The following is a 12,848-nucleotide window of genomic DNA, read 5'->3' as shown; positions in this document are numbered from 1 at the left end:
CTGTGTCCTTAAGTCCTAGAGACCCAAAAGGGAAAATCTCCTTCCTACATCTAGTCTGTCCAGCCCCATTTGAATTTTAGATGTTTCAATCAGATCCCCTCTCATTCTTCCAAACTTGAGTGAATCCAGGCCCAGTCAAACCAATCTATTTTCATATCACAATCTTGCCATCACAATTATCAGCTTAGTGAACCTCTGCTAAACTCTATTTCTGGCAAATATGTCCTTTCATAAGTAGCGTGACCGAAGCTGCACACAATTCTCCAGGTATAGTATTACCAAAGCCCTGCATAACTTCAGTAAGGTACCTGATTGATTCATTGGCAGGATAATATATGAAGAGCAACTCGATCAATTGGAGCTATATTCATTGGAGTTTAAAAGAATAGGGGAGGATTTATAGAAACCTATAAAACTCAAGCAGGGCTCGACAAAGTGAAAGTAGGGAGAAAGTTCTCAATGACAAAGGAGTCATAGTTGAAGGATATGCAGTAGGCCATTTAGGACTGAGAAGAGGAGAAATGTCTTCGCCCAGAGAGTGGGGAACCTGTGAAATTCTGTGCACAGAAAATAGTTGCGGCCAAAAAATGTGATGTTTTCAAGAAAAAGTTAGATATTGTTCTTTGGGCTAAAGGAATCAAAGGATATGGGGAGAAAGCAAGAACATTGTACAAGTTGGATGATCATATTAAAACGTAGAGCAGGTTTGATGGGCTAAATGCCTGTTCCTGTGTTCAATGTTTCTATGTTTCTGTACTTCTGAGTTCAAATCCTTTTACAATGAAGGCCAATATACCATCAGTCTTCTGAACTGTTTGCTTCACCTGCCTCTCTACCTTCATTGACTGCAGTACAAGGACACCCACATCCCTTTGTACATCCACACTTCCCAGAACACTATGATCCAAAGAATAAACTGCCTCTTTTTTTGACTCTGATGTGTGCAACTTCATATTTATCCACATTATCTCGACCAATGCAACTTGTTTGATTGCCCTGTTTCCTCCTTGTGTCCTTCTCACAACCCACAATCCCATCTAGTTTTGTGCCATCGGCAAACATGAAAATATTGTATTTGGTTACCTCATGGAAGTGATTAATATACATCATAAATCGTCCTGAAGCCTGACCTACTGTGCTTTTCCAGCCCCTAAAGGCTGTGCTTGTTAATTGTTATTTGGTTATTTGTTTATTTAGATGATTTGATAATGGGTCTACTTAACATGTTAGCTAGACTTGTGGTGCTGTGGCAGTATTCCTATCTGAGCCAGGAGGCCTGGGTTCAAGTCCCACCTGCTGTAGAGGTGTGTAATAACATCTCTGAATGGGTTGATTAGAAAATATTTTGGAAACAAGCTGGGTACCTCAAACATCTGTTCTGGTTTTGAGAACCTCACCCAAGAGACTGCACATCACAACCTGAGCCACCTCATAGAAATACCATCTGTGTTCTTCCACATGGCATACAGGGGTTTCCTTACGTGCCATACATTATTCCAAATGTGGCCTAACTAAAATTTGATACAGCTGCAACATTTTTATATTCTATACCTTCTTGACTACCTTATCCATTTGTGTTGCCACTTCCGAGGAACTGTGGACCTGTATGCTTAGATCCCTCTGTATGTTGATCCTACTAATGGTTCTGCCATTTCCTGTATACCTGTACTTCCTGCCTGTATTAGATCTCCCAAAATACATCACCTTATATTTTTTCCAGATTAAACTCTATCTGCAATGTATCTGCCCAAGTCTTCAATTTATCTATATTGTGCTGTATCCTTTGGCAATCCTCACTCTCTGCAGTTCCCAATATTTGGGTCACCCGCAAACATATTAATCAGGCCACCTACTTTATCCTCCAAATCATTGATATGTACTACAAACATTAAGGTTCCCAGTATCGTTCCCTGTGGAAAAGCACTGGTCATAGGTCAGAAAAGCACCTTTTCATCACTACTGTCTGTCTTCTATGACTAAGATAGTTCTGTATCCATCTTGCCAGCTCAATGTAGATCCCACATGACTTCACCTTTTATATCAGGCTGCCCTGAGGAACCTTGTTATAGGCCTTTATAAAGTCCATTTCAACAATTGTGGGTGGCACGGTGGCACAGTGGTTAGCACTGCTGCCTCACAGCGCCAGAGACCCAGGTTCAATTCCCGCCTCTGGCGACTCTCTGTGTGGAGTTTGCACATTCTCCCCGTGTCTGCGTGGGTTTCCTCCGGGTGCTCCGGTTTCCTCCCACAATCCAAAAATGTGCAGGTTAGGTGAATTGGCCATGCTAAATTGCCCGTAGTGTTAGGTGAAAAGGTAAATGTAGGGGAATGGGTCTGGGTGGGTTGCGCTTCGGCGGGTGGGTGTGGACTTGTTGGACCGAAGGGCCTGTTTCCACACTGTAAGTAATCTAATCTAAAAAAAATCTACTGCCCTGCCCGCATTAATCTTCTTTGTCATTTCCTCAAAAGACTCCCTCCACCCCCCAACAAAGCTATGCTGACTATTCCTAAAAAGTCCATGCTTTTCCAAATGTAAGTAAATCCTACTCCTAATCCTTGCCCAATAATTTCCCTACTGCTGACATAAGGCTTCCCCCTGCCGTATTTTCCCAAATTATTCCTGTTGCCCTTCTTAAAAAGAGGAACAACATTGGCTATTCTCCTCTGGGACCTCTGGGACTCTCTTCATCCACCTCCCTCAGCAGTCTGGGATAGATCTCATCAGGTCCTGGGAACTTGCCCACCTTAATGCTTTTCAAAATCCCAACACCTCCTTTTTTATATTCACATGCCTAGAATATTAACATACCCCTCCCAAAACTCATCATCCATCATGTCCTTCTGTTTTCTGAGTACCAATGCAAAGTATTCATTAAGAACCTCATCCACTGCCTTCGGCTCCTAGCCTAAAATCCCTCCTTTGTCCCTTTCCCTAGCTATCCTTATGCTCTTTATATAATGTCAAATGCCTTAGGATTTTCCTTAATCCTGTTTGCCAAACACATTCATGATACCTGTTTGTCTTCCCAAATCCTCATTTGAGTTCTTTCCTACCATCTTTGTATTCTTCAAGTGTTCTGGCTGTCTTCAGTTTCGTAAACCTTTTGACTAAACTCACAAATTTTCTTATCATCTATGATTCCTGAATTTGGCTGTCCTCATCCTTCATTTGCACAGGAACATGTTGGTCCTGAACTCTCATCAACTAGTGGTTAAAGGATTTGCATGTGCCAAATGTGGATTTACTTTCAAACAGCTGCCCCCAATCCACACTCTCCAGTTCCTGCCAAATAATTAGGCTTTCCCCAAGTTAGTACATTCACCCAAGCATGACTTTTATCCTTATCCATAAGTAACTTAAAACTTTTGGAATTATGTTCTCTTTTCCTGAAATGCTATCCCACTGAAACTGATCACCTAGCCAGGCCAATTCCCCACTACCAGGTCTAGTATAGCTCCTTGCTGAAAATGTGTTGCTGGAACAGCGCAGCAGGTCAGGCAGCATCCAGGGAACAGGAGAATCGACGTTTCGGGCATAAGCCCTTCTTCAGGAAGGCTTATGCCCGAAACGTCGATTCTCCTGTTCCCTGAATGCTGCCTGACCTGCTGCGCTGTTCCAGCAACACATTTTCAGCTCTGATCTCCAGCATCTGCAGACCTCACTTTCTCCTCCTAGTATAGCTCCTTCCCTAGTTGAACAGTTTATATATTATTTCAAAAAATAAACTGTCCTGGACACAGCTAATAAGTGCCCCACAATCCAAACCCCTGGCATGAAGCAAGTCCCAGACAATATAGGGAAGTTAAAAGCAATCATCGAAACAGCTCTGTTTTCATTTCCTTTTTTCCATCATCTGTCCATATATCTGTTCCTCTATCACCTGCTGGCTGTTGGTAGACCCTCAGTCAAAGCCCATCAAAGTGATTGCATGCTTCTTATTCCTGAGCTCTATCCATATGGCCTTGCTGGATGAGCCCTCAAGGTGTCTGCCCTTGGTCCAGCTGTGATATTCTCTCTTATCCTGTAGTGCAACTCCCCCATGTCTTTCACATCCCTCTTTAGCTCACCCAAAGCATCTATTCTTTTGTTAAGCATTTCTATAGAGTCACAGTTAAGCCAATTCTTTTATCTTGTCTGTATTTTAGCTGTAGTGTGAAAATAAGGTGTGTTTTGCGTAACATTGAATAGTTTGACCAATCAAATTGCATCTGGAATGCAATGCCTTACACTTAGCTTTTAAAATAAGAAAACATTAATGTCTAGACTATCTTAATATATTTTGAGGGGGTTTGGCCTTGTCCATAAAAGTTGGTACCAATATGGACCCCAGCTTCTGGCTTCTCACACTCCCCCTTCTGAATATCCTGCCTGCTTAGAGACATGCTTGACGCTAATACCAGGGAGGCAACACACCATCCTAGAGTCTCGCTTGTGGCCATAGAAACACCTGTCTGTGCTCCTTACTATAAGAGTCCCCTATAAATACTGCTTGCCTATACTTTGACCATCCCTGCTGTATGAAAGTGCTAGTTGTGGGGCCACTGATCTGGCTGCTGCTGTTGCTTTCTGCTTGGAGGCCATCCCTCCCAACAGTATCTAAAATGGTCTACACATTTGAGAGGGGAACAGCCACTCTGTCTCCATCTATGTAGCCCTTATTGGTGATGTGACCAGCTCTGTAAATGTACTGTCCACCAGGTATGTCCTATACAAAAGAGCAGGACAAATCCAACACAGTCAATTAATGACCAGTCTGTTCTTGATCATCAGTAAAGTGAGGAAAGGGATCATCAATATTGTTGTCCAGCAGCTCTTCCTTAGTAACCTGCTTACTGATGCTCAGTTTTGGACCCATAGAGTCACTCAGCTTTAGATCTCACTTCAACTTTTGCATAGGCCTGCGTTTGAGATTGACTAGAGTAACCATTAATTAGCCCAGGCTGTGGAGCGGTTTGACTGCCTGCCTCTCTTCTATACCAAAGATGGCATAGTGGCCAGCTGTGCCTCATCACAGACCACAGACCCGGGTTCGATTCCAGCCTCGGGTGACTATCTGCGTGGAGTTTGCACATTCTCCATGACTATGTGGGTTTCTTCTGGGTGCTCCAGTTTCCTCTCACAATCCAAAGATGTGTAGGATAGGTGGATTGTTTCATAGTGTGTAGGCTAAGTTGGTTAACTACTGTAAATGTAGAGTTATGGGGATCGGGTGGGATGCTCTTTCAAAGGTCGGTGCAAGTTTAATGGGCCAAATGGCCTTTATCTGCACTATTGGGATTCTATGATTCCATTCTATAATTCAATGTCTATGCTCGAGTGTCATTGGAGAGGGAATGTTCAGTGCCCACAAGTACCTTTGAAACTTTTAGAATGAGATGAACACCATAGGGGCAGAGATGCATTATCTCCCTCATAAATTCCACTTTGATTTGTTCCCTCCTGGTTTTCCCTCACCTTTTTAATCTTTGCTGTTGTTACATTGTCCCTGGTCGAATTTGGTGGATTGGGTGATCTGGTCAGGCCTTATAAAAGAAAAGCTGGGTTCTTAAAATAGAAAGAAAAACTAACTGGAGTGAAGGGTTTGAGTAGGCTGGAGAGCCTCCTTGTCAGCTTGCTCTTGGCTTGGCTAAAATCATCATCTATAAGGCGACATAGTGAACCATTGAGGCAATTGTACCTCCCAACTGCTTGCAAGTCTTCCTATAGCTCCAGCTGTGAACAGATCCACTTGGAGAGAGTACACATGGCGTCTATCAGTACCCTTGATGCGTTTAAAGACAAGTGGTCACCGCAGGGGCTAGGATTCATTGTATCCAACAATAACACTATTTGATCTCATCCCATCCTTTGATTTTCACTTATTCATTTTGCTGTTTGCTCCACTCCCCCTAATGGGAAGTGTTTGCAATTCATTAATTAAATAACTTGGTGGTAGGGTTTTGAAAAAAAAACACGGACAACTCTTCTCCACTTGGGTGATTTGCTTCTGACAGGGAAAGAGTAGGGAAAATAAGGATGTAATCTGGTGTTTAATCTATGGGTTTACATTAAAACCCTTGTAAAACGCTGAGAGCATTTTGCTGTCTCATTCAGCAAATGGATATCAGTCTATTAAAACAGTTTTTTTCCGATTCTCTTTCGTTTTGACAACCTTTTCAGCAGGTTTAGTAGTGTTAGCCATTAATAGTTATTAAAGTTATTATTATTTTAGATTTTAGTTAAGATCTTAGATGAATAGCCACAAGCAGGAGCTATGCAGCAGCGTGTGATGAGGAGCAGGTAAGCTCTGAGCTATGAATGCCCACATAGGATTCAATGATTCACAGTATTCCACCACAAACTTCTACACAGCTCCAATGACAATTTTGGGATGAACAGGTTCATAGCGAGGAAAGCACGTTGCTCTGTCATCAAGGAATTACTAATGACGATATTGATGTTCTTTTTTGTCCTTACACCCAGAAAACAGATGGATTGTCTATCCCGCTGTGTGCGTTTCAGGGAACGGTCTCGCTGCATGCTCCGACCACCGGCAAGACCCTCTCCTTGTCCACCTACGAAATCAGTGGGGAGGGGTGCAAGATAACTCCAGTGGCCAAGAAAGTCGAGGTGTATCGCTCCAAGAGCGTTGGGCATGAGCCCAGTGCTGAGGACATGCCAGGCTGTCTGGCTGACACCAGTGTCAAAATCCACCTGGAGGTGCTGGAGATCTGCGAGAACGAGGAGGCGCTGGACACTGTGTCAATTGTCAGCAACATCAGCCAGTCTTCGGCACAAGCTCGCTCACCGTCCTTGCGCTACTCGCGTCGTGAGAACCGTTTCGTCTCGGTGGACCTGGCCGAGTCGGCCTCCTACTCACTGATCATTCCCACCGGCCACTCGGGTAGTGACATCAGCATATCGATCCCGGACACAGTGGAGGCTCACAGACAGAACAGCTGCAAACAGCACCACGACAGAACCGGCTACCAGGAGGAGATACAGCTCCTGAATGAAGCTTATAGGAGACAAGAGGAAATATCTAATAATTGCTGAGGGAGCCTATGTGTGTATGTTTTGTGTGTGCGCCATGTATGTCTGTGTGTGTGTGTGTGTGTGTGCCCGTGTGCATGTGTGCACCTCTTACATTCCACCAAATCTTACTAAGGGTAAATTCAAAGTGAGGTCCAGATCTGAAGGTCCATTCCTGGTCAACATTGAAATATCTAAAACAAAGGAAACAGAAAACAAAACAGAACCAATTCTGAAGAAGGGTCATGGCACTCAAAAGTGATGCTCTCCACAGATGCAACCAGATCAACTGAGTTTCTCCAGCAATTTCTACTTTTTTGTTTCAGACATCCAGCATCTGCCATTCTTTGTTTTATTATTGTCAAATTTTCTAATTTTGGTTTACTTTGAGTGACTGGATCAGTGGTGCTGGAAGAGCACAGCAATTCAGGCAGCATCCGAAAAGCTTCGAAATCGACGTTTCGGGCAAAAGCCCTTCATCAGGAATAAAGGCAGAGAGCCTGAAGTGTGGAGAGATAAGCTAGAGGAGGGTGGGGGTGGGGTTAGAGTAGCATAGAGTACAATAGGTCAGTGGGGGAGGAGATGAAGGTGATAGGTCAGGGAGGAGAGGGTGGAGTGGATAGGTGGAAAAGGAGCTGGGCAGGTCGGACAAGTCTGGACAAGTCAAGGGGATCGTGTTGCTGGAGGTTAGAAACTAGGATGAGGTGGGGGAAGGGGAAATGAGGAAGCTGTTGAAATCCACATTGATGCCCTGGGGTTGAAGTGTTCCAAGGCGGAATGGTTTACATTATATCCAATATTTAATACATTTTTTGAAATAAATAAGATTGTGTATCCCTAAAAAAAAAAATTTCCGCTCGGAACACTTCAACGTCGATTTCGAAGCTTTTCGGATGCTGCCTGAATTGCTGTGTTCTTCCAGCACCACTGATCCAGAATCTGGTTTCCAGCATCTGCAGTCATTGTTTTTACCTTTTTACTTTGAGTGACTCCTATTCACAGCTAACTCACTCTTAAGATGAAAGGTATAATTACTGGCCCCTTCCTTTATTTTACACTTTCTCCAAATCTACAGATTTATGGGCATGAGTTTCCTTTGTAATCGCATCCAAATACAACTGTCATCTTAACGCAAACTGATTCCATGGCTTAAGAGATGGCAGAATATTGTTTGTCATTGTTGCACATTACTAAAATACATCTTGTTACACCAGTGGGAGTTATTTGGAGCTCAGGCCAGTCTTTAGGGTTGTTTTGAAACAATATCTATTAACACTACATTATTGTTAGACCACAGAACAGCATGTTCCAAGTTATAGTTTAACCTTGTGGCAGAACACCAATATTTGACTACAAAGGACATCGTTGTATCCCAGCATAGCGCAGAGGCTCATCTGCACACGCCCAGGCATTCTCAATCTTTGTCCACTTTCTGGACTCACAAAAGTGGCCCAAAATTTTAAATGCATCCTTCCTTCAATAACCTTGCTTGGGGAGCCATTTCTCACCATTGCAACTTGATTTTCATTACCACCAGTTTCGCTGGGACAGAATCTTTTGGTCTCCACTATCAAATATTGTCAGTGGTGACTGGAAGGGTGTCCAGGAAGTTTAAAACCAAAACGGACTCTTCCAGGGGAGGCACCACTGGTTGACTATCTGCCAGTGGGAGGTGACTCAGGACATCTGCGTTAACCATTTGGCTTCCTGAAAGGTGTTCTAGCTTGCACTTGTACGAACTGAGAATATGGGCCCAACACTGAATTCTACTGGAAGCTATTGGCTACACCATCTTGTCTTCCATCAGTACCCTCGCCGGGGTTTGTGATTGGTTACTATGGTGAAGCTTCCTCACACCAAAGATGACCGCCAAACCGTCCTTCTCTATCTGAGCATATTTGCATTCGGCATCAGACAAAGTCCAGGAAGCATACGCTTTCGGGCATTCCTCTCCATTGAGCAACCAGTGAGCCAACAGTAACCCGCTACCCTACGGGGAGGCATTGCATTTTAGCACTACCAGTCATTGTGGGCCAACACCTTAAACGACAAAAGTAACTTTTGCACTTCCCTAATGGCATGACCATTTCCAAGGCTGACCCTTTTTCAATAGCAGGTACAAGGGTGCCGAGATGGAGGCCAAGTTATGTATAAATTTTCTATAATAATTCACTAATCCAAGGAAAGATTAAGCTCAGGTACAGATGTGGAAACTGGGGCTCCTTTGATTGCCCTCACTTTCTCTTCCAATGAGTGTAACCCCAGTTTTGTCAACTCTAACTCAAATAGGTCACTTGGAGCACCCAGAACACATATTTTTTTCTTCTAAGGTGTACGTCCTTCTGGGAGAAACATTTAAGCACTCTGTCCAAGTTCTGCAAGTGCTCTTTATTGGGCTTTCCTGTTATTAATATGTCATCCAGATAAATGGCAACTTGGGGTAGCCCTTATAAAATTTTATCCATGGTTTACTGGAAAGGGGCATAGGCCAATGATGCCCCAAATGGCAGCCTTGCATATTGATATGAACCCTTTTGGGTATTAATTGTAGAGTATTTCTGGGACTCTTCTCAAAAGTGAACCGAGCTGTCAGGCTTCGTTATGGCTGGTGCTGTCCATTCTGCAAACTGCACTGGTTTGATGATTCCTTTGCTCTCCAGCCTTCTGTTTTCCATCTCTACTCTTGCCCCCAAGGCAAATGGAACCAGGTGGGTCATGCAAAATCTTGGAATTGCTTCCTGATCAACAAGTAAAGTAGCTTTGGCCCCTTTGATAGCCCCAAGCCCTTTCTGAAAAACTTCTCGGTATTTCACTAGGACTTCACCGAGGCAGCCATTTTCTAATCAAAATATTTTGAGCCAATCTAGGTGAATCTTTCTCAGCCAATTGCGCCCGAGCTTCTTGCAACCATCAGAGGTAACTGTACCAACTGCTTCTCATAGGAGACTGAAACTGAAGTCATATCCTTAATTTGCAACATACATTTCCCGGTGTATGTTCTCAGACTGGCTGAGGTTTTGTGCAAACTCAAGGGTTGTAGACCTGAGTGAATCATGTTAACGACAGGTTCTGCAACCACAGATACAGCTGCTCCATGCGACCTCCATGGGAACTGCGTGACCATTTAACCAAACATTAATTTTGATTGGCTCTAACTTGGACATCGCTAAGCAATATATTTATTCCAACTCACATGTAGGGGGACTTTCCAGGGTGTGCACTCGCCTGGGTACCGGCCTATGAGTTTTCTTATTCAGTTCAGGCCTTGTAGGACTCCCTTGCTGTCTCGGGTCTGCATACTGGCAGCAACTGCAATGGATTGCCAGCCCGGGTCCTGAAGAACTTTTCAGCTACTCGGCCGGGCTCAACTTTGTTGTGGGTTCTGCTGTGGGCTGGCCAAGGGTACCTCTGCTCAGGATAAGCCCTACATGAGGCTCTGTGATTGCCTACACTCAAGTAGTGTCCCTAGTACAGTCAGACCAGTAAGGGAGTCCACTTCCATTAGGATGCCCTCTAGCTCCCATTCTCCACTTGTCATATTTTCTAATGACAGAGCCAGTTGTAGTGCCTGCTTGAAGTCCAGTTGAGCTTCAGCTAGTAGGTGCTCCTGCATGGTTACATCATTAATCCCACATATCAAACAGTCTCTCAGGTCTCATTCAGGATAATGCCAAAATCACATGCCTCTGCTAGTCATCTGAATCTTGTCAAAAGTCCTGATATGGAATCCCCCAGTTCTCTAACTACTGACTAAAACTGATAGCGTCTCAGAATTAGAGGTGGTTTGGGGTTGTAATATTCCATAACCAACTCCGTCAACTCTTAGAAGGTGCTAGTGTCTGTGCTTCTGGGAAAGTTAAGCCCCTGATAACCAAAACTGATGCAGGTCCACTAACAGTCAGATGGATTACTTACTGGTTTCGCCTGCCCAATGTCATTTTCCCAGAAAAAATATCACGTTCTTTCCACATACTGAGCCCAGACTTCAACAGCAGGATCAAACATCAAGATTCCCAAATAAAGGCATAATGCCAGAAATGCCTACCCAACTCCAAGATGACTGTTGTGAACAAATATTCTTCAGGCATATACGCTTTCCCCCATTACCACTGAAGTGACTGCACAAAGGCCAGTGTCCCATCACCAAGTCACCCTTTATTTACTTGTACACAGTACACTGTCTATGGCAAGCCAGTTTAATGTCAGTCTGCTGAACTGATGAGATTGTTTACATTTTTTTTGGGAGGACTTTTCCACACAGTACACTGGCTGTGGCCAGCCAACTCAGAGTCAGTCCCCTGAACTGAGGAGATTGTCATCTCCTGTTTATATTTTTTTTGTTTTTTTTCTTTCCAGTACCATGTGTATGCAGGTGTAGGACACAATGAAGAACAACAAATGCATAAATCTTTATTTATATTCCACCACCAGGAAGGAAGCAGCCAAGCAGCCAGTGACAAGCAGTGCCGTTCTCAACAAAGGGCAATGCTGAGTCATCAAAAAGATAAAAGGGGGTCGGGGCAAGGATTAAATCAAAATAGAGTTGGAAGGGAAATAAAACACTCCACACCCTGTGGTGCCCACCTCTCCCTGAAAATCCCAAGGGTATTGGCAGATACCATATGGTTCTTCCCGAGGGATACCCTGGCCCGCACGTAACCACGGAAGAGGGGCGGGCAATCGGCCATAGTGATGCCCTCCACGACCAACTGTCTGGACCCGTTTATGGCCAGCCTGGCCAGGCCCAGTGCAGACCCACGAGGAGGTCCTCTGACCTACCCACCTCCGCCACACCGAGTGATCTCCTGTTTATATTTTTTTTAAAATTATGACAATGATCCAGCTCCCTCAGAGCCAGGTCTCAGAATGAACAGAATCTCTGAGATTCCTGTTTCTATTTTTTTGTGTGTTTTTTGTTCTTATTTTAGGTGTAAGACACAGTGAATGAACAATAAATGCATAAGTCTTTATCCAATTTCCACCACCAGGAAGAAAGGAAACACCTGAGTGGCCTGTGACAAGCAGTGCCCTTCACATCAAAGGGCAATGCTGTGTGATCAAACAGTGAAGGGGAGGGTAGGGACTAAATCAAAATAGAGTTGGAGGGGGAAATAATGCACTTCACTCCCTGCGGTGCCCACCTCTCCCTGAACAACTCCAGGGTGTTGGTGGACACCGCGTGCTCCTTCTCCAAGGACACCCGGGCCCTAATGTAACCGCGGAAGAGGAGCAGGCAGTCAGCCCTAACGACCCCCTCCACGACCCACTGCCTCGACCTGTTGATGGCCAGTTTGGCCAGGCCCAGAAGCAGACCCACAAGGAGGTCCTCTAACCTATCCTCTTTTCCTCTTCCCTCCCCCCCCCCCAACACTGGATGATTTTCTGCTTATATTTTTTTCTTCTTTATAGAGTTGGAGGGGGAAAATAATGCACTCCACTCCCTGCGATACTTCTTTTTTTAGGCAATGCTGTTTCTGTTTTCTTTTTTTTTTAAAAACCCCCACACTACCGCCTAACTGTGGTAGTGCTTATTTTTCCCCAGCACCATGGTGTGTGTGTGTGCAGGTGTGAGACACAGTGAGAGGCACAAAGTGCACGAATCTTTATTCAATTTCCACCACCAGGAAGATAGGAAAACACCCGAGTGGCCAGTGACAAGCACATGCCCTTCACAAAAGGGCAATGCTGTGTGATCAAACAGTGAAGGGGAGGGCAGGGACTAAATCAAAATAGAGTTGGAGGGGGAAATAAAGCACTCCACTCCCTGCGGTGCCCACCTCTCCCTGAACAACTCCAGGGTGTTGGTGGACACCACGTGCTCCTTCTCCAAGGACAC

General features: G+C 44.4%; 1 protein-coding gene across 1 annotated transcript in view; it reads left to right on the top strand.

The window, feature by feature from the left end:
- Positions 1–7,036, top strand: part of LOC122555660 (putative G protein-coupled receptor 149) — a 41,718-nt gene extending 34,682 nt beyond the window's left edge. The window contains exon 4 of the mRNA XM_043701657.2: positions 6,464–7,036. Coding sequence (XP_043557592.2) covers positions 6,464–7,036 — 573 coding nt within the window. The remainder of the gene's footprint in view (positions 1–6,463) is intronic.
- The last annotated feature ends 5,812 nt before the right edge of the window (positions 7,037–12,848 follow it).

Source organism: Chiloscyllium plagiosum, unplaced genomic scaffold (assembly GCF_037043375.1).
Source record: "Chiloscyllium plagiosum isolate Xiang-an unplaced genomic scaffold, Cpla_swu_hap1 HiC_scaffold_13, whole genome shotgun sequence".
NCBI lineage: Eukaryota > Metazoa > Chordata > Chondrichthyes > Orectolobiformes > Hemiscylliidae > Chiloscyllium > Chiloscyllium plagiosum.
Note: the sequence above shows the minus strand (reverse complement) of the source record. Positions and strands in the feature narration are given on the sequence as shown.